Raw genomic sequence first — 21573 nt, 5'->3', positions numbered from 1 at the left:
CCTGGATCTGTAGCAGGTCAGAGGGCATCTTCATGGTGTTTATAATGAATGGTTGTCAGGCTTGGGTGTGTCCATATACAAGGCTGCTAGTCCCTGAGCTGGTACTCAAGATTACATACTGCCATTTCCAGCGACCCCCATGGATGGGGGGAAGCTAGGGGCAGAATGCTCATTGGCATTTATTGCTATTTCTCTAGGCTGGATTCTGTGCTGGAGTTCACTGTGGTCAGGGAGATGGCTGCCATACAGCCTTCTTCTGTGGGCTTATTGGTGGGAAGTTCAGATAGTCTGAAGGTGGAGTCATCTCTGATGAATGGGCACATAGAAGAGGGGCCAGCCAACTCTGCCTGGGGGAGTAAAGAAGATTTCAGAATGAGAGGTCATTTCACGTGGGCTTTGAAGGTCAAGTAGGAGTTTTCCTGCTGAAGAAGGTGGAGAATAAGCAGAGGTTTGAGAGATGATGATCCTATTTTAGACATGCTGAGTTTGCGAGCCCCTGGTTAGAAGTATTCAGGAGCATATACAGGAGTGAATCATGGGAGGGGGAGACTGGAGACATTGACTTGGGAGCAGCCATTAAGGGGTTAATTCAGCAGGGGCGGGGGAGGTGCTGTTCAGTGAAATAGGACAAGGCATGGATGTCTTGGGAGCATTAGGAAGGGCTCTAGGAGACTGACAGAGCTTGGAAGGAGAAAACTGGAGAGTCAGGAAGAGGGAGGGAAGCAATGAGGCCAAGTGCTGCTGAGGGGTCAAGCAACCTGCAAAGTGTTCATTGGATTTAGCAACAAGGAAGGCATCGATGGCTTTGTCAAGAACAGCTTCAGCAGAAAGATGTGGTTGGAAGCCAGACTGCGGTGAATGACCAGGCCAGGTGACATTTGAGCCAGGACTTGAGTGGCAGGTGAGAAAGTGCAGTGGCAGCTGTGGCCACTCATTGCTGGTGAGGAGAAGCTGAGGCCAGGAGGCAGCGGAGGAAGGAGGGTCAGAGGAGTGCTCCCCCCCACCCCCAGAATGGAGGAAGCTGAGACCCCTTGCCAGGAGAGAATGCTGATGACATGCTGGTCACAGAGGGGATGATGGACGGAGACCCCTAAGAAGGCGGGAGGAGCAGGAGACAGCACCAGGCGAGGGCAGGCCTTCATGAGAAGGTCCGCAGGAAAGTTGGGAGATGCAGGGCTGGGGGCCCCCTTGTCTTCCTTGTTTTAGCTTCTGCTTTCTCTGTAAAGGAGCTCATTGCAGAGAGAGGGTGGTGGCCAAGGAAGATGGGGATGGGCTTGAGGAGCGAGGTCACAGTCAGGTTCTGCCAGCCAGCCTTGTGTGGGGTGAGGAAGAGCTGAGGAAGGCTGCTGAGAAGCCCTGGGCACAGCGGATGTGAGCCCTGACTCTGTCGTGGTGCCAGTTGGCACAGCTGTCGATTTCTTCAGCAGCCTGGGGGTGGGCGTGGAGAAGGCGGCTTTTCACAAGGCTCCGGGGCCGGGGACTGGCTGAGCAGGTGTGGTGGAAGGCTGGGAGAGGGGATTTGGGAGCTGGCGGGCGTGGCACCAACACCTACTCTGTGGTCCCGGTCCTGATGGAGGCAGCACCCAAAGTGAGGCCAGGAAGCCCCTAGCTGCCATTCAAAGGGAGGAGGTCCAGGGGCTAAAGGAGGGCGTGTGAGGGTGCAGAAGAGGGGGTGGAGGTTATGAAGGGAGAGGAGATGGTAAAAATAAACCAGCTACCACCTTCTGAACTTTTGCCACGTGCCAAGTATGGTGCTAAGGGCTTCACGGCCTCCTGTCAGGGAGTTGCCCTGTCAGGCCTCCAGCTGGGGGCTGTCAGCTGGGCACTAGCCTGAGTATTGTCTTACAGGCGTGAAAAAGGCAAAGTGAGGTCAGTCTGGCAAAGACATTTGCTCAAGGTCACACAGCTAGCCCGTGTTCAAGCCCCGGTTGGGATCCAGGGTTGCCTGACTCCAAAGCTCTCCTGGTGGTCCAGGCTTCAGAGAAGGTGGAGTTTTGGGGATGATGTGAATTAGGTCCTGGGACTGGTGGCTGAAGTAGCAGAGGCAAGGACCCAGAGTTGATAAGACCAGAAGCTGGACTAAGTGGCAGTCCAGGCCCCCTCCTGCGGGGGTGCTCAGGGTGGCCACTCTTCCCGCCGGGTCAGGAACAGCTTTTTCTCAGGTGCAGAACCTGGATTGGCTACAGGAGGCAGGAAGGGTCCAACCCTCGTGGGTTCCTTCAGAGTGCCTGTTGGTTTGGGTGCTGACCTGGCTTTCAGAAATAGAGGTCCTGGGGTGTGGGAGAGGCCTAGTCTCTCCAGTTGGGACAGTGTGAACTGAGAGGCTTGTCCGCAGAAGCTGTTCCAGTTCTACCTGCCCAGCAGGGGAGGCTGAATTGGGTCTTTTCCCTCTGCATTCACTTTGCCCCCCTCCCCTACCTGGCCCTGCTACCAGCCTGTGAGAGAGGGCCTGGATGAGCTCATGTCTGAGCCAGAGGGGCAGACTTTGGAGAATGGGAGCACCCTGCCGCTACTCCAGGACTGGTGATGCTTCTGAGGTCTTAGAGCAGACACATAAATCAGGGTGGCTAAGAGCCTGGTGAGGTGCCTGCAGAGCACCTGCTGCTTTCTGGGCCATGAGGGCAGAGGACAAGGTGTCTGCTGGATTAGCACCTGGGTCTCAGAGGAGCAACATTCTGACTGTGCCTCCAGGTCACAGCTAGTGCTGCTTGGGGTGTAGAACCCAGGTCCGGGACCTGGCCCCTAGCGCAACATGAACCATGTCCCAGAGGCAGGCTTGCCGGGCGGGGCGGGGGAGGGGGATGGTTGCAGCTGCCCTAGGAGTCTGCCCCATGAAGGGAAGGAGCCTGGGCTTCAGGCTCAGCAAGCTATGTGGTCTTGGACAAGTGTCTCCCTCCTTGGTTCTTAGTTTCCTCATCTCTAGACAGAGGTGATAGCTCCTGACTCCCAGGGAGGGTTAAGAGAGGCATGGGCAGCACTTGGCTTCCACTCATTCATGTGAACAGCCGCCCCTGAAGTCTCCCCCAGTCTGGCTGAGGCAGGAAGGGGCAAAGATGGTTGCGAGGCCCTGGGGGAGTCCTGCTTGGCCTTCTGACCCTCAGTTTCCTTATCTGTGAGAATGTGGTGGTGGGGCAGGGGGCAGGGCGTGCTGCTTGCTCAGCACTACTTACAGTTGGCCCCAGACCTTCAGGCCAAGGGCAGGCGAGGCTGCCCTCCCTGAGCCGCTCTAGTAGGACAGAGCTGGCCTTTGCTGAGCCCCTGCCACCACCTCCGTGTTCCAGGTGAGGAGCCGGAAGAGGAACCGAAGGTGAAAACCCAGTGGCCAAGGTCTGCAGATGAGCCTGGGCTATACATGGCGCAGACAGGTAACTCGGGCCCGCCTCCCTTCCTCTGCGGCGGGGCCCGGCTGTGTGGCGTCTGGTGGCATGTGTGCTTGGCGTGTGCCCGTCTGTGTCTACGTCCTAGAGCTCAGTCGCGTCTCTGCCATGTGAGGCCTGTGGGCAGGGCTGGGTTGCCTGCTGAAGAGCCTGTCATTTGGGGTCAGGGTAGGAGGAGCCTATGAGACTGATGCCTGGGAGGTGCCCCCTGCCGCCGACGCTGTCCCTTTCTCGTAGGCGACCCGGCGGCTGAGGAGTGGTCCCCGTGGAGCGTGTGTTCCCTGACGTGTGGGCAGGGTCTGCAGGTGCGGACCCGCTCCTGCGTGTCCTCCCCCTATGGGACCCTGTGCAGCGGGCCCCTGCGGGAGACCCGGCCCTGCAACAATTCAGCCACCTGCCCAGGTATGCCCGTCCTCCCTGCCCCATCTGACTGTAGGGCTGGGGCCTGCCTGGCACTCAGGGAGGTTAATCTTCCAAAGATGGTTGGTTGCCTCCTCCTATCATTCAGTGAACTTGCTGTTCCCTACACCATGCCCTGCCCCCAATTGGGGACACAGGTGAATCAGATCAGGACCCATCCCAGTGGGCTCAGTTCTGGCCATATCGCCCCCCTGGAGCCTACGTCCTGAGTCAAGGTTCATGCTTTTATCTTTATTGCCCTCCGTGTTCCCAACCCTCTGGCCACACCAGCACGTCGTGGGCTTCCCGCCTTCTACATTCACTTATTCTCATCCCGTCCTCCCACCCCTACCTTCGCTATTGAAATTCAGCCTGTCCTTTAAGATCTAAGACCAAGGCCACTTATTTATTTTTTTAAAGACACAAACCCTTCCCTGACCATCCTTTTCCTCCCCTGGCTCCCCTCACACTCCCCGGAGAACCTCCCCTAGACCCTTCCTCAGTTCAGCATGGAGTTACTGAGAATGCGCATGTGCCTGCCTGGGACAGGTGGTCAACCATGGGGGGGGGCAGCTTGAGCCAGTCCTGCTTCTTGTGTGCCCTGAGGGAGTGAAGTGGTGCCTAGGCCGTGCCCAGCTCCTGGCTGTGGATTTAGAGTAGCACCTACCGGGGAGGGGATCTTGGTACCTGGGGGTGGGCAGGAGCTTGCAGAGGGCTGGGGGCAGCGCTGTGTTCCAGAGTGTGAGCTCTCTGTGTCAGTGTCCATGTACAGGGTCATGTCTCTCTGTGTGTCTAAGGGCTTGGGATCGGGAGGGCAGGTCTCTTGCCCCAGGCCTGCCATTTTGGATTCATGTGCTGGGACTGGGGCTGGGGAGGGGTGGGCTGGGGAGGGTTGGGTGGTTCTTGAATCCTTTCCTGGGTTCTTCTGTGCCCCCAGGAGAGGAGGCCCCCTGGCTCCCCTCCTGGGGTGATCTAGTCTCCCTGTTCTGGATGTCCACAGGAGGCATCCTGTTTGAATTGGGACTTGAAACCTGTGTCTTCCACATCCCCCCCCAAAGGGCGGAGTCCTGGGGGCCCTGAGAGATGGCTCTGGCAACAGAATCCAGGGCAGAGCCAATGAGGAGCGGTCACAGAGCTGCCGGAACTCCTGATTGGTGGGCGGATGGGCAGTGGGCGGGGCCACGGTGCCGCCCAGCCACCGGCCACGTGCTTCCTTGCAGTGCACGGCGTGTGGGAGGAGTGGGGTGCCTGGAGCCTGTGCTCCCGCAGCTGCGGGCGGGGGTCTCGGAGCCGGATGCGAACCTGCGTGCCCCCCCAGCACGGCGGCAAGGCCTGCGAGGGTCCCGAGCTGCAGACTAAGCTCTGCAGTATGGCCGCCTGCCCGGGTCAGTAGTGCCCGTGGGCTGCTAGGCGGGCGCTGCCCAACTGGGTGGGGGGTGGGGGACCCTGGGGAGGCAGTCAGGCCCAGTGTCCCGGGAACTTTGGGAGCCCCATGAACTTTGGCCAAGCATGGGGAGAGTGGTGAAGTGTACCTTCCTGTGTGGGAGGTGACCTGGCCCAGCCCATCAAAACGGGGCCTCTTGCTGGTGCCCCTTCCCCTAAGTCCTGGGCTGCTCTTGCTGTTCATTGCACTTTTGTGCCCAGGGACAGGGGGGCTGTAAGGGGACACGAAGCTGGGCAGTGCGTGGGTGGGCTTAAATGTGGGCAGAGATCAGAAGGTGCTCCTGTGTACCTTGGTGCTTGAGTGCAGAAGTGACCTGTGTCCCTGAAGCTGGTGACAGGCAGGCAGGACCAGGCCTAGGCACCACCTGCTCACTCCAGCCCCCCTTCATCCACCCCTCTCCTACAGTCTGGCCTGGTTCAGGTCTGAATGCCGAGTAGATTGTGCCATCTCCCTGTAATGCTCCACACCTGCCTGTCCCCACACCCCTTGCTCAACGGCCCCCTGCTTGTGTCTCCCCATGCAGTGGAAGGCCAGTGGCTAGAATGGGGTCCCTGGGGCCCATGTTCCACATCCTGTGCCAATGGGACCCAGCAGCGCAGCCGGAAGTGCAGTGTGGCAGGCCCCGCCTGGGCCACGTGTACGGGTGCCCTCACTGACACCCGAGAGTGCAGCAACCTCGAGTGCCCGGGTGAGTGCTCGGCGCAAGGGCCGCGGGTGGCAGCCCTGACGGGGGACGGGCACCTGGAGCTGCTCACTCCCTTCTTTCCTACAGCTGCTGATGGCAAGTGGGGGCCGTGGAATTCGTGGAGTCTGTGCTCCAAGACGTGTGACACGGGCTGGCAGCGTCGCTTCCGCATGTGCCAGGCCACGGGCTCACAGGGCTACCCCTGTGAGGGCACTGGAGAGGAAGTCAAGCCCTGCAGTGAGAAGCGGTGTCCAGGTACTGCCCCCAGAATGCAGGGGGGCTCGGGACTAGTGTGTGGGCCTGGCTGAGCCCCTCCACTGTACCCACAGCCTTTCATGAGATGTGCAGGGATGAGTATGTGATGCTGATGACGTGGAAGAAGGCGGCTGCTGGTGAGATCATCTACAACAAGTGCCCCCCCAATGCCTCAGGTGAGGGGCTGCGGTTCTCCCCACGGGTCCCCATTCTTACTGCCCCTTTCTGGGCCCCCACCTCTTTGAGCCTCCACCCTTAGTTGTGGAGTGGTGAGTAGAGCTCAGCGCCCTCACCATGCCCTCTGCTCTGTCCCTGCAGGGTCTGCCAGCCGCCGCTGTCTCCTCAGTGCCCAGGGTGTGGCTTACTGGGGGCTGCCCAGCTTTGCCCGCTGTATCTCTCACGAGTACCGCTACCTGTATCTGTCAGTGAGTGCCTGCTGGGCTGGGGCAATGCCGGACTTGTCCTGGGCTCCGGTCGGGGGTAGGGGGATTCTTACTGTTGCCTGTGTGCCTTGGCTTATGCTGTGCCCACTTCTGCCTGGCCCTGCCTTTCCTTATCTGGCAAACTCTTACTCATACCTCAAGGCCCAGCTCTCAAGTGTCTTCCCTACCTCTGTGCTCACTAAAATATTCGTATCCTCTGTTAGACTGGGAGCTCCTTGAAGGCAGGGACAAAGTTGAATTTATTTTTGTGTCCCCAGGCCTGGCCAGGGCCTCCCAGTGTTGTCACCGAATGTGGCTGGTATGAGTGCGTTTGATTATAATTGGTAGTTGTGTGTGATATTTGCATTTGGAGCTTGTATTTGAAAGAGAGAGCACGCATGCATGTTACACTCCAGGATATCCATGACTCTGTGGGGTGGTCCCTTTTCCTGAGCGGTGCCTATTGTCTCTTATGCGTGCATCTGCACGCCTTCCTTCTGTAGGTATTTCTCTTTCAGTCTCTTTGGGGATTCTCTGTCTCTCTGTGTCTCTTCCTTGGACTATGTCTTCCCCATGAACCCCTTTGAACATCTCTGTCTGACCTTTCTCTCTCTCACCCCTGATATAAGCAGTAGGTGGACAGGAGAAGGATGGGCCAGGGCTGATCCCAGCTTCTGACATTCCAGTGACAGTAACTTCCCTGTCACCTGCAGCTGCGGGAGCACCTGGCCAAGGGGCAGCGCATGCTGGCAGGTGAGGGCATGTCACAGGTGGTACGCAGCCTGCAGGAGCTGCTGGCCCGGCGCACCTACTACAGCGGGGACCTGCTTTTTTCTGTGGACATTCTGAGGAACGTCACTGACACCTTCAAAAGGGCCACCTATGTGCCCTCTGCTGATGATGTGCAGGTACAGCCCTGTCTCTCCAGTAGGGAGGGGAGCTGAGCGTTGAAGCCCTAGACTTCTGCCTAGAAGGCAGAGACTGGGTACCTAGGGGGCTGCACGACAATCTGCTGTCTCCCCAGCGCTTCTTCCAGGTGGTAAGCTTCATGGTGGATGCAGAGAACAAAGACAAGTGGGATGACGCTCAGCAGGTGAGGGGCTGGGCCTCCGGACTTCCTCCCCCAGGGCCACCCCTGCCCTGGACCATTACACACTTTCTGTTCTCAGGTGTCCCCTGGCTCTGTGCACCTGCTCCGTGTCGTGGAGGACTTCATTCACCTGGTGGGCGATGCCCTCAAGGCCTTCCAGAGCTCTCTGATTGTCACGGACAACCTGGGTATACGAGGCGGTTGGGGTGGGGTGTTGGCGGTGGCAGAAGCCAGGCGGTGGGAGGGATGGCTTCTGAGGGCTTTTCCTGTCTTTTTCTTTGGGCTCAGTCTTTCCCTCATTTAACCCCTATTTTCCTGTTTGTCCCACTCTGTCTCTGTGTCCGTGTGCTGCCCGCCTCCCACTTCTGTGTTTGCCCCCACCTCTTTGTGTCTGCTTTCCTGGTGTCTGTCTCCTCCACGCCCCGTCTTCCCCATCTCCGTCTGTCTCCCCCGCGGCCTGCCTGGCCTTCTCTCACTGCAGTGATCAGCATTCAGCGAGAGCCCATCTCGGCCGTGTCCAGTGACATCACGTTCCCCATGCGGGGCCGCCGGGGCATGAAGGACTGGGTGCGGCACTCGGAAGACCGCCTCTTCCTGCCCAAGGAGGTGCTCAGCCTCTCTTCCCCTGGGAAGCCAGCTGCATCTGGGGCAGCAGGCAGCCCTGGCAGGGGGAGAGGCCCAGGCACGGTGCCCCCTGGCCCAGGCCATTCCCACCAGCGTCTCCTCCCTGCGGACCCTGAGGAGGCCTCCTCCTATTTTGTCATCGGTGCTGTGCTCTACCGCACCCTTGGCCTCATCCTGCCGCCCCCTCGGTGAGTCTCTGGGAGGGGCTGCTAGGGCTGCTGAGGGTCCCATGAGGACCAGGTGAGAGCAAAGAGGATGCAGCCTGTGCTGGCCTTGGAGAAACCTACCTGAAGCCTCTTGCAGCTTCAGGGACCCCTGACCTGGCTCTGGACACGGGTGCTTCTCCATGACCTCCATGCAGGTCCAGTTTTCATGGAGGCCCCGGGAGTGTTGGATTGAACTCTAAAGCCTCACCTCAAATCCTGGGCCCCACTGAGCTCTAGGCCTTCCTGTGGCCTTGGCCCTCCCGGTGCCCTCCACCTCCCCATCCAAAGAACTTTTGGGGTTCCTGACTGGGTCTGCTGGCAAGAGCTGACCTCACTACTTGTCCGCTAGGCCCCCGCTGGCTGTCACATCCCGGGTGATGACAGTGACTGTGCGCCCCCCAACCCAGCCACCAGCGGAGCCCCTCATCACAGTGGAGCTTTCCTATATCATCAACGTGAGTGGGGGTCCAGGCCGGGATCTCAGGTAGATCCCAACATGGGTGACCAAATACCTGTCTGCGCCCATAGCAGGGAGGCGGTCTGCCCTGAGAGCAGACTGAGCCTCTGACTGGTATGGGCGCCTGCACAGCAGGATGGGTGGGGGTGGCGGTCAGGGATAGGGTGCTCTCCTCCCAAAATTGCACTCATGTCTTCCCCAGGGCACCACGGATCCCCACTGTGCCAGTTGGGACTACTCGAGAGCGTGAGTTGAGCAGGGGCTCCGTTCAGGGAGCGGTGGTCCTTGGGGTTTCCCCTCAGGAAGGGGTCTTCCCCCTGAAGGCCAGCAGGTTCCTTGGTGCTGTTGTTGGCCTAACGGATCAAGGGCTCTGCTGGGGCTCCCAGCTGCCTGCCTTTGGAGTGGCCTTGCCCTGAACTTGACCTGTCCTTGGGCAGTGACCGGCACAGGGGTGGGCCATGTAGGTGGGTTGGGGCTCACTCTACCTCTCCCCTCACCCAAGTGACGCCAGCTCAGGGGACTGGGACACCGAGAGTTGCCAGACCCTGGAGACCCAGGCCGCTCACACCCGCTGCCAGTGCCAGCGCCTGTCTACCTTCGCTGTGCTGGCCCAGCCGCCCAAGGATCTGGTACGAGTGAGAGGGAAAATGCCTGGGCTGGACATGGGAGGGGGCTCTGGGGCAGCCATTGCCCTTATGACGGTGTTGGCAGGGACCTGGGTTCCAAATGCGTGTCTGAGCAGGGTGTACTTGTAGGGCTGCACAAAGCCTGTGCCCTAGGATGGTGCTCAGTCATAACACATGCCTGGGGGTGTGGTGGTGGGCAATGGGTGTGTGTGTACATGCATGTGTCTGGTTGTGTGTGAGAGTGTGGGTGACAAAAGCGTGTGTCCATGTATGTGACTGGGTCTGCTCTGTGCACATGCGAATACTGTGATCAATCCTTTCATGTGTGTGGACATGATGAAGGTACAGGTGCTGGTCTGTGCTAGGCAGGAAGTGGGCACCCTGCAGCTGCCCTCTCCCTGGGACCCATCTGACTGTCTGCTTCCCTCTCCCAGACCCTGGAGCTGGCAGGCTCCCCCTCAGTCCCCCTCGTGATTGGCTGCGCTGTGTCCTGCATGGCATTGCTCACCCTGCTTGCAATCTATGCCGCCTTCTGGAGGTAGGTTGGACTCTGGGCGGGAGTGGGCAGGTGTGGGTGGGAGGTGGCCAGCCCCCCCAGCCTGGGCGGGTTAGCCAGCTCCTTGGTCTCTGCCTGCTGTGCCCTTGCAGGTTCATAAAATCTGAACGCTCCATCATCTTGCTGAACTTCTGCCTGTCCATCCTGGCATCCAACATCCTGATCCTCGTGGGCCAGTCGAGGGTGCTGAGCAAGGCAGGTGCCAGCTCACGGAGTGCCAGGGCGTGGGAGTGGGATGAGGGGGGAGGGCGGAGAGTGTTGCAGGGGGCGGCACATGTGTTTGCGTGGATGTGCTAAGTGGTGGATGTTTGTGTACACTCGTGCTGTGTGGTGGGCGGGGGTGTGTGTGGGGAACTGTCAGCATTCATGAGGGCGTCAGAGAGGGCGTATGTGTGGTGTACTCCTGTGATGAGTGTGTACATCTGTGACCGTGTGCATGAGCTGAGTGCGTGCGTGTGTGTTGGGCAGGTGGCATTTGTGAGCCGCGGCCTCCACGTCTGTGGGCCTGTGGGAGCCCAAGCAGCCCGGCCCACCTGTCTGTGGGTGACTTGTGCTGGCTGTTCCGTATGCCCCCTCAGCCTCTCCACACGGTGCCAGCGCTGTGAGTGCAGCGTGGGGCCCGCCCGGCCATGACGTGGCAGATGCTTCTGTCTGTCCCCCTCCCTGCCAGCCCCGTCTGTGCGTGGGCAGCCTGCCTGCCCGCCTCCCGGATGCCGAGTGCTGTGTGCATGTCACCAGGCCTGTGTCGTGCTGTGTGTGGGTGCAGGAAGATGGGGGTGCCTGGCAGGGCTCTTTGGGGGGCGGAGCTTGGGTGGGCAGCCGTGGCAGCACCCAGCAGCGGACCCGTGGGAAGCCTGGCACCTCCCGCCCTGGCCGCTGCTCAGGGGCACTCTTCCCCCCTTCCCTGCAGGGTGTGTGCACCATGACGGCCGCCTTCCTGCACTTCTTCTTCCTCTCCTCCTTCTGCTGGGTGCTCACTGAGGCCTGGCAGTCCTACTTGGCTGTCATTGGGCGGATGCGCACCCGCCTCGTTCGAAAGCGCTTCCTCTGCCTGGGCTGGGGTGAGCAGGGCCCATGCTGGACTCTGCCACTGGGCCTGGGCGGGGAGGGTTCAGCATTGGCTACAGCCTCTGAGCGCAGGGGTCAGCTGGCTGCGGGTCTGGGAGGATGAGAGGACCCTGAGGACCATCCGCCTTCTCACCCAGTCCTGCTTCTCCCCCAGGTCTGCCTGCCTTGGTGGTGGCCGTGTCTGTCGGCTTTACCCGCACCAAAGGATACGGTACATCCAGCTAGTACGTGGCCCTCCCATGTGGGCATTGGGGGTTAGTGGACCTGCCGGGGTGCCAGACTGGGCAGCGGGCCTTCTCAGGCTGCAGTCCTGGCCCACGCTTGCTGTGGGACTTTGGGCAGATCTTTCCCCTGGCTGTTAAAAGGATGAGTTGGGATTGGATAATCTCTAAGAACCTTTTAGCTCAGGCATCAATCGACCTTATCTGACCCCATGGTCGCCCCAGGGCTGCCTCTGATGTTCTTGGCCATGGTTAGCAGGGAAACTGGAGCTCAGAAGAGCCAGTGAACTCTAACCTTGGCTGGACTGGGTCCTGTTGGTGAGGTGGGCATGCAGTGCAGTGACCATTGAAGGGTGGGGAGTCATCCTGCTGGATGTCTGATGCCCCCTCTTCTTCTCTTACCCCAGCTGCTGGCTCTCCTTGGAGGGCGGCCTGCTCTACGCCTTTGTGGGCCCAGCAGCTGTTATTGTCCTGGTATGTGCCCCCTTCAGTGTCCCGGGAGGGGTGTGGCCCCAGGGGGTCTGCCTCCTCCCTGCAGTCCTGCTCCCACCTGGGTTTTCCCTGCCCGGAGGGCACCTGACGATACTTTCCTCCCCCACCCTTCCCCCGGCCCCCAGGTGAACATGCTCATTGGAATCATCGTCTTCAACAAGCTCATGGCTCGAGATGGCATCTCAGACAAATCCAAGAAGCAGAGGGCCGGGTAAGGGGGGTCTCTGCGACTGGGCCTTGTGGGAGATGGTGTAGGGAGGGAGGGCCAGCCTTGGCCTCTCATGGAGTCTCAGGGCTTTACATGCCACCCGGGCTCTCTGGTCTTGGTGCATCAAGGGTGCAGGCAAGGTGGGCACCTGGAGTGCTCAGTTGCAGCCCCTCACCCACCCTAACCCACCTCTTTTTCTCTCATCTGCCCTCCCCCCCACCCCACTTGGGGCTCACGCTGCCCCGTCTCCTCCCGCCATGTGTTTCCCCCCTTTTCCCATGTCTGTGCCGCCCCCGAGGTCGGAGCGGTGCCCCTGGGCCAGCCTGCTCCTCCCCTGCTCAGCGTGTGGAGTGGTCCCCAGCCCCCTGCTCAGCTCAGCCTCGGCCAGGAACGCCATGTTAGTTGTGCCCCCTGGGGGGGGGAGGTGGGTGGGGGCAAAAGAATGGGGGGGCCATGTCCATGGTGGGAGGAGGAGGGTTATCAGCCCAATGCCCTGCCAACTGCCACACGCTCTCAAGGGTTCGGTGGCAAGGTGGCAAAGGGGAACCAGGAGTGAATGTCTGTGCCTCCCGAAAAATCCTGGATTCCTGTGCCCCCCTTGCTCCCCGTCCCACCCCCGCTTGTTTTATCCAGGCACAGCAGACCCCTCCTTACACCCCCAACTTGCAGAGTCTCATAGAATCTTAGTTAGGCCTTTAGAATGTTTGAGCCCACAGAACCTTAGAATTAGAGTGACAGAATCTTAGAATAAGACAATCAGAAGCTAGAAATGTTAGAATGAGTGAATCATAGTCTTATCATCTGTCATAGAATCTGAGACTTGGAATTTCAAAGGTATTCAGGCTCATAGTTGGGGCACAGAGAATGTTGGAGGTAGAGGATTATTTCACTGAAACACCCCCCCCTCCCCAGCCCCCCACCTGATGCCCATAAGCCCTCCTCTCCACTAGCCCTGGCAGCTGAAATCTTCAAACCCCAGTTGTGCAAGTAGTGAGCACGCGAATCCCCAGGGGGCCAAGCTCCTGCCCAGGGCCGGGGGTCCAGCTATGCCTCCATGAGCTCAGCTTTATCCTGCCGCCCCTCCAGGGTCAGGGAGCTGGCTGCTCTGGAGGTGGCTCCGCGTAGCAGAAACTCCCCCCGCTGGGGCTGCCATCCGCCTCTGACTTTGGAGGCAGCCAACTTGGGTTTGTGTCCCGGCTCTGTGTCTGCCCAGCTGGGCACACTCCAGTTTCCTCATCTGTAAATTGGGATAATAACCCCCATGTCTGTTTATCGGAGTTGTTTTGATCACAATGTGAACTAATGTATGTAAAGTGTTCAGCGTAGGGCCTGGCAGAGAATTGGTGCTTAATCAACAGCAGCTCTTTCGGCTGTGATTAGGCTCTCTCTTAGTCTTGGCTGTGGAGGCCACCGTGCTCACCCCTGCCAGGCTGAACCGCCCTCACCACTCTTCCTAGGGCAGGTCTTAGCCCCCTACTTATCTGCAGTATCCGGTGGTGCCTGCCCCTTCCTAACTGCCACCGCATGCTCACAGGGCAGAGCGGGCTGGGCGTGTGGCGCCTGGCCCAGCAGAGCAGGACTGCCTTCCTGTGTCCCCGTGGGCGGTCACCTCCGGGGCAGGACTGGCACTGGTGCCTGGGTGCCAGGGCCCATCTGCCTTTTTTCCCTCTGCCCTCCTTGGTCAGAGAGGCGGGGAACGTGTGGGTTTGGCCCTGATCCTGGCTTTTACCCGCAGGCCCAGCTCTGAGCTTTCTGTACAGGGTCTTGTGGCCCTTGGGGGCTTGGTGCCTCCTTGGGGAAACGAAGGGGAAGGGCCTCTGCTGTACCAGCTGCCCCCCATCTCCTCCACAGCTGTGTGCTTTGTGACACCCTCTGTGTGTTCTGCCTGCTTCATCTGTCTGTCTGTCCTGTGCATTCCCACTGTCTGTCGTCACTCTTTGTCCTCCTTTCTCTTTTCCTCTCCTGGAGTCTCTGGGGATGTGGCCCAGGCCGGTGATTCTGTGCAAATTGGGGCTGAAACTCACAGAATCTGCATCTGTCTTCCTCCCCCTCTTCTTTCCCACTGTCTCTTTCTCCATCCCCTTCCCCTGATGCTGCCTGTGGCTCTGGCTCAGGCCCGCTGTGTCTGTCTTCCCCATCATCTCGGTCCCTGGTCTGGCCCATGTGCTCCGCTCTCTGTCTCTGTTCAGTTTCTCTGCCTCCGGCTCCTCAGCTCCTCTCTGCTTGGGGACATTCCTGAGGTCTTGGCGCTTGGGGCCCTGCCACCCTTGGACAGCCAAAGGGCCCAAGGCCGAGTGCCAGTCTGGGCTCAGCCCACCTGCCCCCTGGGGTGTGACTCTGATGGGCCGTCTGCCGCTGTCCTCAGGGCATCCCTCTGGAGCTCCTGTGTGGTGCTGCCCCTGCTGGCACTCACCTGGATGTCAGCTGTCCTGGCCATGACAGACCGCCGCTCCGTCCTCTTCCAGGCCCTCTTTGCCGTCTTCAACTCCGCACAGGGCTTTGTCATCACCGCTGTGCACTGCTTCCTGCGTCGAGAGGTGGCCCGCGCTTCTCCTGCCCCTGTCCACTCACCTCCCACGCCACTTCTCTCCCCGTGCAGACAGGGGCCACTGAGGCCCTGGCCAGACCCTCCGCTGGGTGGCCCTTGGTGTGGAAGCTGAGCCTGGGGCAGCCTTGGCCTTGGCCTCCTCGGGCTCCTTTCCCCTTGATCTGGCCCAGTGTCCTCACCTTCCCCTAGGCTCCGCCCACTTCTTTCCCGCCACACCTACTTGGGTGCCTGGGGTGGGAGGCTCAGCAGCCTGGCCACGGGCCCTGTGGTGGCCTCAGGCCCAGCAGGCCCCTGCCGCCCCCAGGTCCAGGACGTGGTCAAGTGCCAGATGGGTGTGTGCCGGGCAGATGAGAGTGAAGACTCCCCAGACTCGTGCAAGAATGGGCAGCTGCAGATCTTGGTGAGTGAGGAGGCCTGGGCAGGCATGGGTGGGTACTGAGCATGCTTCCCCATCTCTCTACCCCAGGGCCCTCACCTTCCCTGTCCAAGGCAGGGCGGGCGCAGAAGTCTGCAGACTCAGCCGTGACAGCTAGATGGCATTGGGCATTTAGTTTCACCACCTGTCAGGTGGAAGCAAACCACGTCCGGGCCCCCCCGGGCTCTGTTGGGCAGTGGGCTGTCGGCAGCACCCCTGGGTGTGTTGGAAGGGCCTTAGCCTCCACCCCACAAGCTCTCCCCCCACCCCCGATACATTGATTCTCTCTCTGCCCATCTGCTCTCTCCCTCTCTGTCTATAGTCAGACTTTGAAAAGGATGTGGATCTGGCTTGTCAGACAGGTGAGTCTGCTGGGACAGAGCCAAGAAAGGTCCCAGGAAGGGGAAGGATGGGAGGGCCCCCCGAGGGTCTGGTGTGGGTTTGGCTAGGGGAGCCAGCTTTAGCGTCACATAGCCCTGAACTGCATTCAGAACTTAATGCCACTTACCGTATGACAGAGCAAACAGCTTACCTTTTGAGCCTCCGTTAGCATAGCTGCAAAGAGAATCTGTCCTCCCAGGGTGGGGTGGGGATGCCTTAAGCTAATTAGGGGAATTGCATGCCTAGCAGGCTACTGGGCACATCATGGCTTTTCATTATTGTATCATTTCCATTGCTTCTCACTAGACACTCTTACCTGTATGCCTCCTAGGGAGGAACAAGTCCCTTTTGACGGCCCTGGGGCATCGGGGGCCAGGCATTAGAAGCTCACCAGGGCACTGTGGGAACTGAGCCTCGGTTTCGTACCTTTTCCTGCCTTCTTTGGGCCACTGGGATAGTTGTCTTCTTAACCTCTCTGGGGGGTGAAAGTACCGGCCACCGAACCATCTCTCTAGGACTCAGTTTCCACTGTCCAAGCTCAGGGGCTTGGTGCCTCCCCAGCCTGGGCAAGGGCATCTGGGGGCTCTTCCTCCGCAGGACTTGACTCTGTTCTCCTCCTGCCCCAGTTCTGTTCAAGGAGGTCAACACTTGCAACCCGTCCACCATCACAGGCACCCTGTCCCGCCTGTCCTTGGACGAGGACGAGGAGCCCAAGTCTTGCCTCATGGGTCCTGAGGGCGGCCTCAGCTTCTCACCACTGCCGGGGAATATCCTGGTGCCCATGGCAGCCTCACCGGGCCTGGGAGAGCCACCACCCCCTCAGGAAGCCAACCCTGTGTACATGTGTGGGGAGGGCGGCCTGCGGCAACTGGATCTCACGTGGCTCCGGCCGGCCGAGCCAGGGTCAGAGGGGGACTACATGGTGCTGCCCCGGCGGACTCTGAGCCTGCAGCCTGGAGGTGGGGGCGGAGGTGTCGAGGATGCCCCGCGGGCACGGCCTGAGGGCACTCCCCGGCGGGCTGCCAAGGCACTGACCCACACCGAAGGCTATCCCGGCTTCCTCCCTGTGGACCACTCCGGATTGGGGCTGGGCCCTGCCTATGGGTCACTACAGAACCCCTACGGGATGACCTTCCAGCCACCACAGCCGACACCCAGCGCCCGCCAAGTGCCCGAGCCCGGGGAACGCAGCCGCACCATGCCCCGCACTGTGCCTGGCTCCACCATGAAGCTGGGCTCCCTGGAGGTGAGGGGCCTCGGGGGCATGAGGCGGGGCTGGGCAGCCTGCCCCTGGGTGCTGAGAATGTTGGCATCACAGGTAGCAGCTGGGAAGAGATGGTGGGCATCGGCTCACAGCAGCACCTTTGTCTGCTGTGTGTTTCTCTGCTCGCGGCAGCTCTGGGGACTCCTGGCTCCTCTGAACTCATGTGGAATTGCATTTCCCCGCTGAGGGTGCACTTGTCGGTCCAGCCACACTTGTTTAGTGCCTCACTGGGGTGGTGGTTAGGACAGGCCACCTTTAGTGGCTCAGGCAGGTGCTGTAGAGCCACGTGATGGGGCTGAGAGCCCGGTCACGCATGTCCGAGCTCATGTGAGGCTGGCCGGCAGTGGGACCTAGCGGATCACATAGTTGTGAGGACTGATAGGAAACATTTATCTCTGTGTAATTGGGAATGGCTGCCTGAAATTAGGCTCAGGCACTGCCTCTAGGCCTGTGGCTGGTGACCATCTCTTCCCGAGAAAATGTGAATCCCTATGTTTCCCTATTTGTTTTCTGTAGATGTCCCACTGTCCTCCTTAGCCTGCTCCCTGCAGGACATCACGGGGAACAAACAGTAATGGTGAGGGTAGGACTCCAGAACATTCTAGAACGCTGGTTGCAGAGATGAGGAGGATACGAATAAAGCAAGGGCAGGAACCACAAATCTGACATCGTCAGCTGCTCATGTTTGGCCTCAAAAACCCGCTTCGTATCCTCCGCACAAAGGAAATTAAGTTAGCAGCTAGAGGGTTTGCAAGTTTAGTTTTTCTCCCAAAATGTTTCTTGAACATTTGGTGCCTGCTCCTGCTGCAGATGGCAAAAACAGGAAGGCGGAACAAAGACTGAAAACGCTACACCGGCATTGGGGAGGGGAGGAGAGGCTCAGGCAGGTTTTGTTCTGCGGACACCTGCCCGGTTTGGGCCGCTGAGGTGGGGCGGCATGGGGCCCTTCACGTGGGAGGTAGCAATAAATGCAGCAGCATCTCTAGGGGTCAAGGATGACATCCAGGATTCTGGTGTGGGCAACACAGTGGGGTGGAGGCGGAGGAGCGGGCTTGGGGCGGGGGCGTTTCGACTTTATTCAGTCGGGCACAATGTGCTGTGGGCCTCAGGGCAGGGAGCTCTGTCCTGCTGTCCCAGAGAGGAAGGCAGCTGGGCAGGGGGTGGACGCACACGTGAGGAGAAGGGCAGCAGAAGGTCAGGGCAGAGCACAGAGCGCCTGCTGTTGGAGAAGCCAGGGAGGGTGGTGGAGAAAGAAGGGACCTGGAGGTGGGAGGGGGACCGGGAGAGAGGTGTCCCGGGAGCTGGTGGTATGCCTGCCAGGCCTGGGACTTGGGAGAGCTCGATGGTGGTCTCACATTGCATCTGAAGGCCTTGGGGCAAGTCGCTTCCCCTCGTTGGACCTCAGTTTCCCCAGTATAACCTGGGAAGGTTGTTCTTGGTCTGACAAGGGCTCCGGGGGCCAATGTTCTCAGCCTGTAAGGCCCCCTTCTTGGGCAGCACTGGGTCCTGTGTAGGTTGCCATGGCCTTGAAGGTGGCCTTGGGCAGGTGGAGGACCCAGAGAAGCATGAGGGGCAGGGAAACCAGGGAAGCAGGGTCTGATTTAGCAGAGAAAGGGGCATAGTGGGGTCAAAGGAAGGTTTCAGAAAATCGGAGTCTTTGGGTTTGTAGGAGAGTGGAGGGTTCCAGGAAGAGGGGGCCCCCTGGCTGGCAGAGGGAATAGGACAGGAGAGGGGAGGACAGAGGAGTGGATCACAGAATGGATACCACCTTGGCTTGTGCCCTGTGCCAATGTGTGCTCCCTGAGTGTCTGCCTGTGCCTTCCAGCTGTGTGTGTGTGTATGTGTGTGTTGCAAGGGCAGCAGGAATGTATCAGGTGGGGCCTCACCCCCAGGCCTTCACCCTTGTGCCCACCCTCTCAAAGGCTTCCCTTTAAGGAGTGCTACTGTCTAGGCCTGGGCTAGGGGAAGGTGAGGCAGCAGACCCCTGGATGCCAGGTTTCCTGTCTCTAAGCTCTTTGCATGTGGTGAAAGCTTCTCCTCACTGTCTCCTGTTGCTCCTTTCCAGAGAAAGAAGTTACGATATTCAGATCTGGACTTTGAGGTAAGTGCTGTGTGTGTGTTTGGGGTGGAGAGTGGGGGTGTCTGTCTGTGGTATCTGTCTTGGGAGGGTCTGCTCCTAAAATTACCCCATGGCCCCTTGTAGAACCCAGACCCCAAGACTGTAGTTTCCCTGCAGCCCCTTCCTGCCATGGTACATGGCCCTGGGGCTAAAAGAGAGCCAGGCCTTGTCCCAGAGGGGCCAGCAGCAGGCAGGGGCGTGGGGACCCAGTGGGGAGTTCCTCCTCTGACACCCTCTGGCTCCCAGAAGGTGATGCACACCCGGAAACGGCACTCGGAACTCTACCACGAGCTCAACCAGAAGTTCCACACCTTCGACCGCTACCGCAGCCAGACCACAGCCAAGGTGAGGGCTCCTCCTGGGGCGGTCCTGCCACAAAGCTCAGCACCTGACCCGTGTAGTGACCCCTAGGGTTGGGCCCTGGCCCCTGGCTGCAGAGAGAGAGAAGTGTGTGTCTTCGGGTGGCCTGGTCAGGTGGGTGTATCCAGTGGGCTGGGTGGAGGTGAGGCGGGCTTCAAGGGACTCATTCCCTCCTTGCCTTCCTCCTCTGCCTGGGCAACCTCAGTCTGTCTCACCAAGGGTCTACATGTGGGCTAAGCTCTGTGGCTTTGTGTAGAGGGGCAAGTGCCACAGAGAGCATTTATGGGGGCTCCCTGGGTCTTGAGAATGGTCCCAGGGGGCCATTCTGAGCCCTTCCCCTAAACCCCACTCTGGAGCCAGGTGACCTGAATTTGAACATTCTTTGTACCTGATTGCTCAGTAACTTTGGGCATCACTGACCTGCTCTGGGCCCCCTCAGTTTGTTCTTCTGGACAGTGGGTGAGAGGGTATTGGCCCATGTCCACGGGCCCTTCCCGGTCCCCCCACAGGAGAAGCCCAGCCCGGGGGAGCGCCCCAGCCTGTCCCAACAGCGGCGACATCAGAGCTGGAGCACCTTCAAGTCTATGACGCTGGGCTCGCTGCCCCCCAAACCCCGGGAACGGCTGGCTATGCACCGGACAGCAGCCTGGGAGCCCACAGAACCACCAGACGGTGATTTCCAGACAGAGGTGTGAGGCCACGCTGGACTGCCCACTGCGTATAAATATATATATCTCTCTATTTTCACACTCCACTTTGGAACTACCCAGGAGCCAGCGCCCCCTCCCCTCTCCCGAGGGCTGGGCAGGGAGGCGCAGTGGACTCGGTTGGGCTGGGGGAGCCAGACGCCACGTGGCCTGGAGGGCCAGGGCCCTTCCCTGTTTCTCAGAGGCACCTCAGCCACTGGAGCCCCATCTTCCCCCCAGCCTGTCTGTCCCTGTCCCGGGCTGGGGAGGGGGGAGGGGAACTTTGTTGGGAATAAACTTCACTCTGTGGATTTTGCTGCTGAACTGTTTGCTTTCCCCAGCTGAAGGCCTAACCCTGGGACCCCAACTTTGCTCCCCTGTCTCCTTGGTTCACCTCACTTGGTCTTGTCAGGTTGTGTGATGGGGTCAGACCAGCCCTGCCTGGGAGGATGCCGCCTGGGCTCTGACTCCATCTTTGTCTTGACTCGCTGGGAGACCTTGGAGTCCCTTCTTCTGCCTGGGTCTGGGTTGAGCAGCTTGGAATGTGGGCTGGGACCCCTTTCAGCTGGCTTTCCCCAGAGGCTCTGACGGTCATGGCTGCCATTCCCAGACTGCCTGGCTGGGCCGGGGCACAGCTTAGTGACCTCAGTTTCTCCATCTCACGGGGGATGGTAATAGTATCTATCTCACAGGGTGGTTATGCGGATGAAACAAATGTCAGTCTGTGACGTGCTTAGGGAGCACCTGGCCACAGAATAAGCCCTGTGATGTATCAGCTCTACCGTTTGGCACTTGGGCTCCTGCTGTCCTCTGTGCCAGGAGTCAGTCTATCTCTGTTTCTGTCTGTCTGTCTCCTCTCTCTCTCTCTCTCTCTCTCTCTCTCTCTCTCTCTCTCTCTCTCTCTCTCTCTCTCTCTCTCTCTCTCTCTCTCTCTCTCACACACACACACACACACACACACCCCAGACTAATGACCCACCACAACAACCTTGGATAGAGATGGGAAAGCCAGAGATGGGAAGTGACTCGCTTAAGGCCACAGCCAGAGGCAGAGCTGCGACTTCAAGCCCAGGCCTGATGCCCAGTGGGGCCTCCCACCTCTCTCTATCTCTCCTCAACCCCTCCCTGGGAGGAGAGGGAGCGTGAGCCTGGCTTCCCAGACGTGGTCTTCATGGCTGCAGGGGGACAGCAGGCAGTTGTGTTGTGGTAGAGCCCCCAGTGCCAGGGCTCAGGTGGTTCTGCAGTGGGGGTCAGGCTGGTGCCTGAGAGAGAGGGAAGGACTCACTGGGGGGTTGTGTTCTTTCACACCTGACTGAAAGGACCTTTGCTCGGTTCCTGGCACTCAGGAAGAGGGGGCTTGGGGTCGGCAGGTGGCAGCATCGGGAGAAGGGTCCACACGTGCACCCGTAGACTTGGTCATTTAGCAACACTGGACTCCTGAGACAGACACAGCCCTGGGAGAGCTGACAGTCCTGAGGGGTGCTGACATCAGAGGGAGGGCTTGGGGCTGTAGGAGCCTGGATGGCTGCCAGGTGGGGTGGGGGTGCCAGGGCTAGTGCCAGCTGGAGTGAGTGGTGCCCAGACCACCTCAGTCTTCTCGGAATCGGGCGTGCTGTGGGCCTGGTAAGGACTTTGGGCAGCATCCTCAGGCCTGTGGGCCTAGGCTCTCG

General features: G+C 59.7%; 1 protein-coding gene across 5 annotated transcripts in view; it reads left to right on the top strand.

Annotated features, from left to right (window-relative positions):
• ADGRB2 (adhesion G protein-coupled receptor B2) overlaps positions 1 to 20208 on the top strand; it is a 34978-nt gene extending 14770 nt beyond the window's left edge. For 2 of the 5 annotated variants that reach the window (XM_037499036.2, XM_037499032.2), the window contains exons 3-30: positions 3282 to 3365; positions 3615 to 3779; positions 4997 to 5161; positions 5744 to 5908; positions 5993 to 6160; positions 6235 to 6336; positions 6479 to 6585; positions 7296 to 7490; positions 7607 to 7675; positions 7752 to 7860; positions 8154 to 8484; positions 8852 to 8957; positions 9162 to 9205; positions 9462 to 9588; positions 10020 to 10123; positions 10234 to 10336; positions 11052 to 11202; positions 11364 to 11433; positions 11838 to 11904; positions 12048 to 12133; positions 12429 to 12527; positions 14496 to 14667; positions 14983 to 15078; positions 15416 to 15455; positions 16101 to 16720; positions 18804 to 18839; positions 19104 to 19202; positions 19727 to 20208. In XM_037499036.2, coding sequence (XP_037354933.1) covers positions 3282 to 3365; positions 3615 to 3779; positions 4997 to 5161; positions 5744 to 5908; positions 5993 to 6160; positions 6235 to 6336; positions 6479 to 6585; positions 7296 to 7490; positions 7607 to 7675; positions 7752 to 7860; positions 8154 to 8484; positions 8852 to 8957; positions 9162 to 9205; positions 9462 to 9588; positions 10020 to 10123; positions 10234 to 10336; positions 11052 to 11202; positions 11364 to 11433; positions 11838 to 11904; positions 12048 to 12133; positions 12429 to 12527; positions 14496 to 14667; positions 14983 to 15078; positions 15416 to 15455; positions 16101 to 16720; positions 18804 to 18839; positions 19104 to 19202; positions 19727 to 19912 — 3866 coding nt within the window. In that variant the 3' untranslated portion in view covers positions 19913 to 20208. The remainder of the gene's footprint in view (positions 1 to 3281; positions 3366 to 3614; positions 3780 to 4996; positions 5162 to 5743; positions 5909 to 5992; positions 6161 to 6234; positions 6337 to 6478; positions 6586 to 7295; positions 7491 to 7606; positions 7676 to 7751; positions 7861 to 8153; positions 8485 to 8851; positions 8958 to 9161; positions 9206 to 9461; positions 9589 to 10019; positions 10124 to 10233; positions 10337 to 11051; positions 11203 to 11363; positions 11434 to 11837; positions 11905 to 12047; positions 12134 to 12428; positions 12528 to 14495; positions 14668 to 14982; positions 15079 to 15415; positions 15456 to 16100; positions 16721 to 18803; positions 18840 to 19103; positions 19203 to 19726) is intronic. The other 3 variants (XM_037499033.2, XM_054691187.1, XM_037499034.2) reach the window with 3 other exon arrangements.
• The last annotated feature ends 1365 nt before the right edge of the window (positions 20209 to 21573 follow it).

Source organism: Talpa occidentalis, unplaced genomic scaffold (genome assembly GCF_014898055.3).
Source record: "Talpa occidentalis isolate TD23 unplaced genomic scaffold, MPIMG_talOcc4v2.1 talOcc4.9, whole genome shotgun sequence".
In the NCBI taxonomy this organism is placed as follows: domain Eukaryota; kingdom Metazoa; phylum Chordata; class Mammalia; order Eulipotyphla; family Talpidae; genus Talpa; species Talpa occidentalis.
Note: the sequence above shows the minus strand (reverse complement) of the source record. Positions and strands in the feature narration are given on the sequence as shown.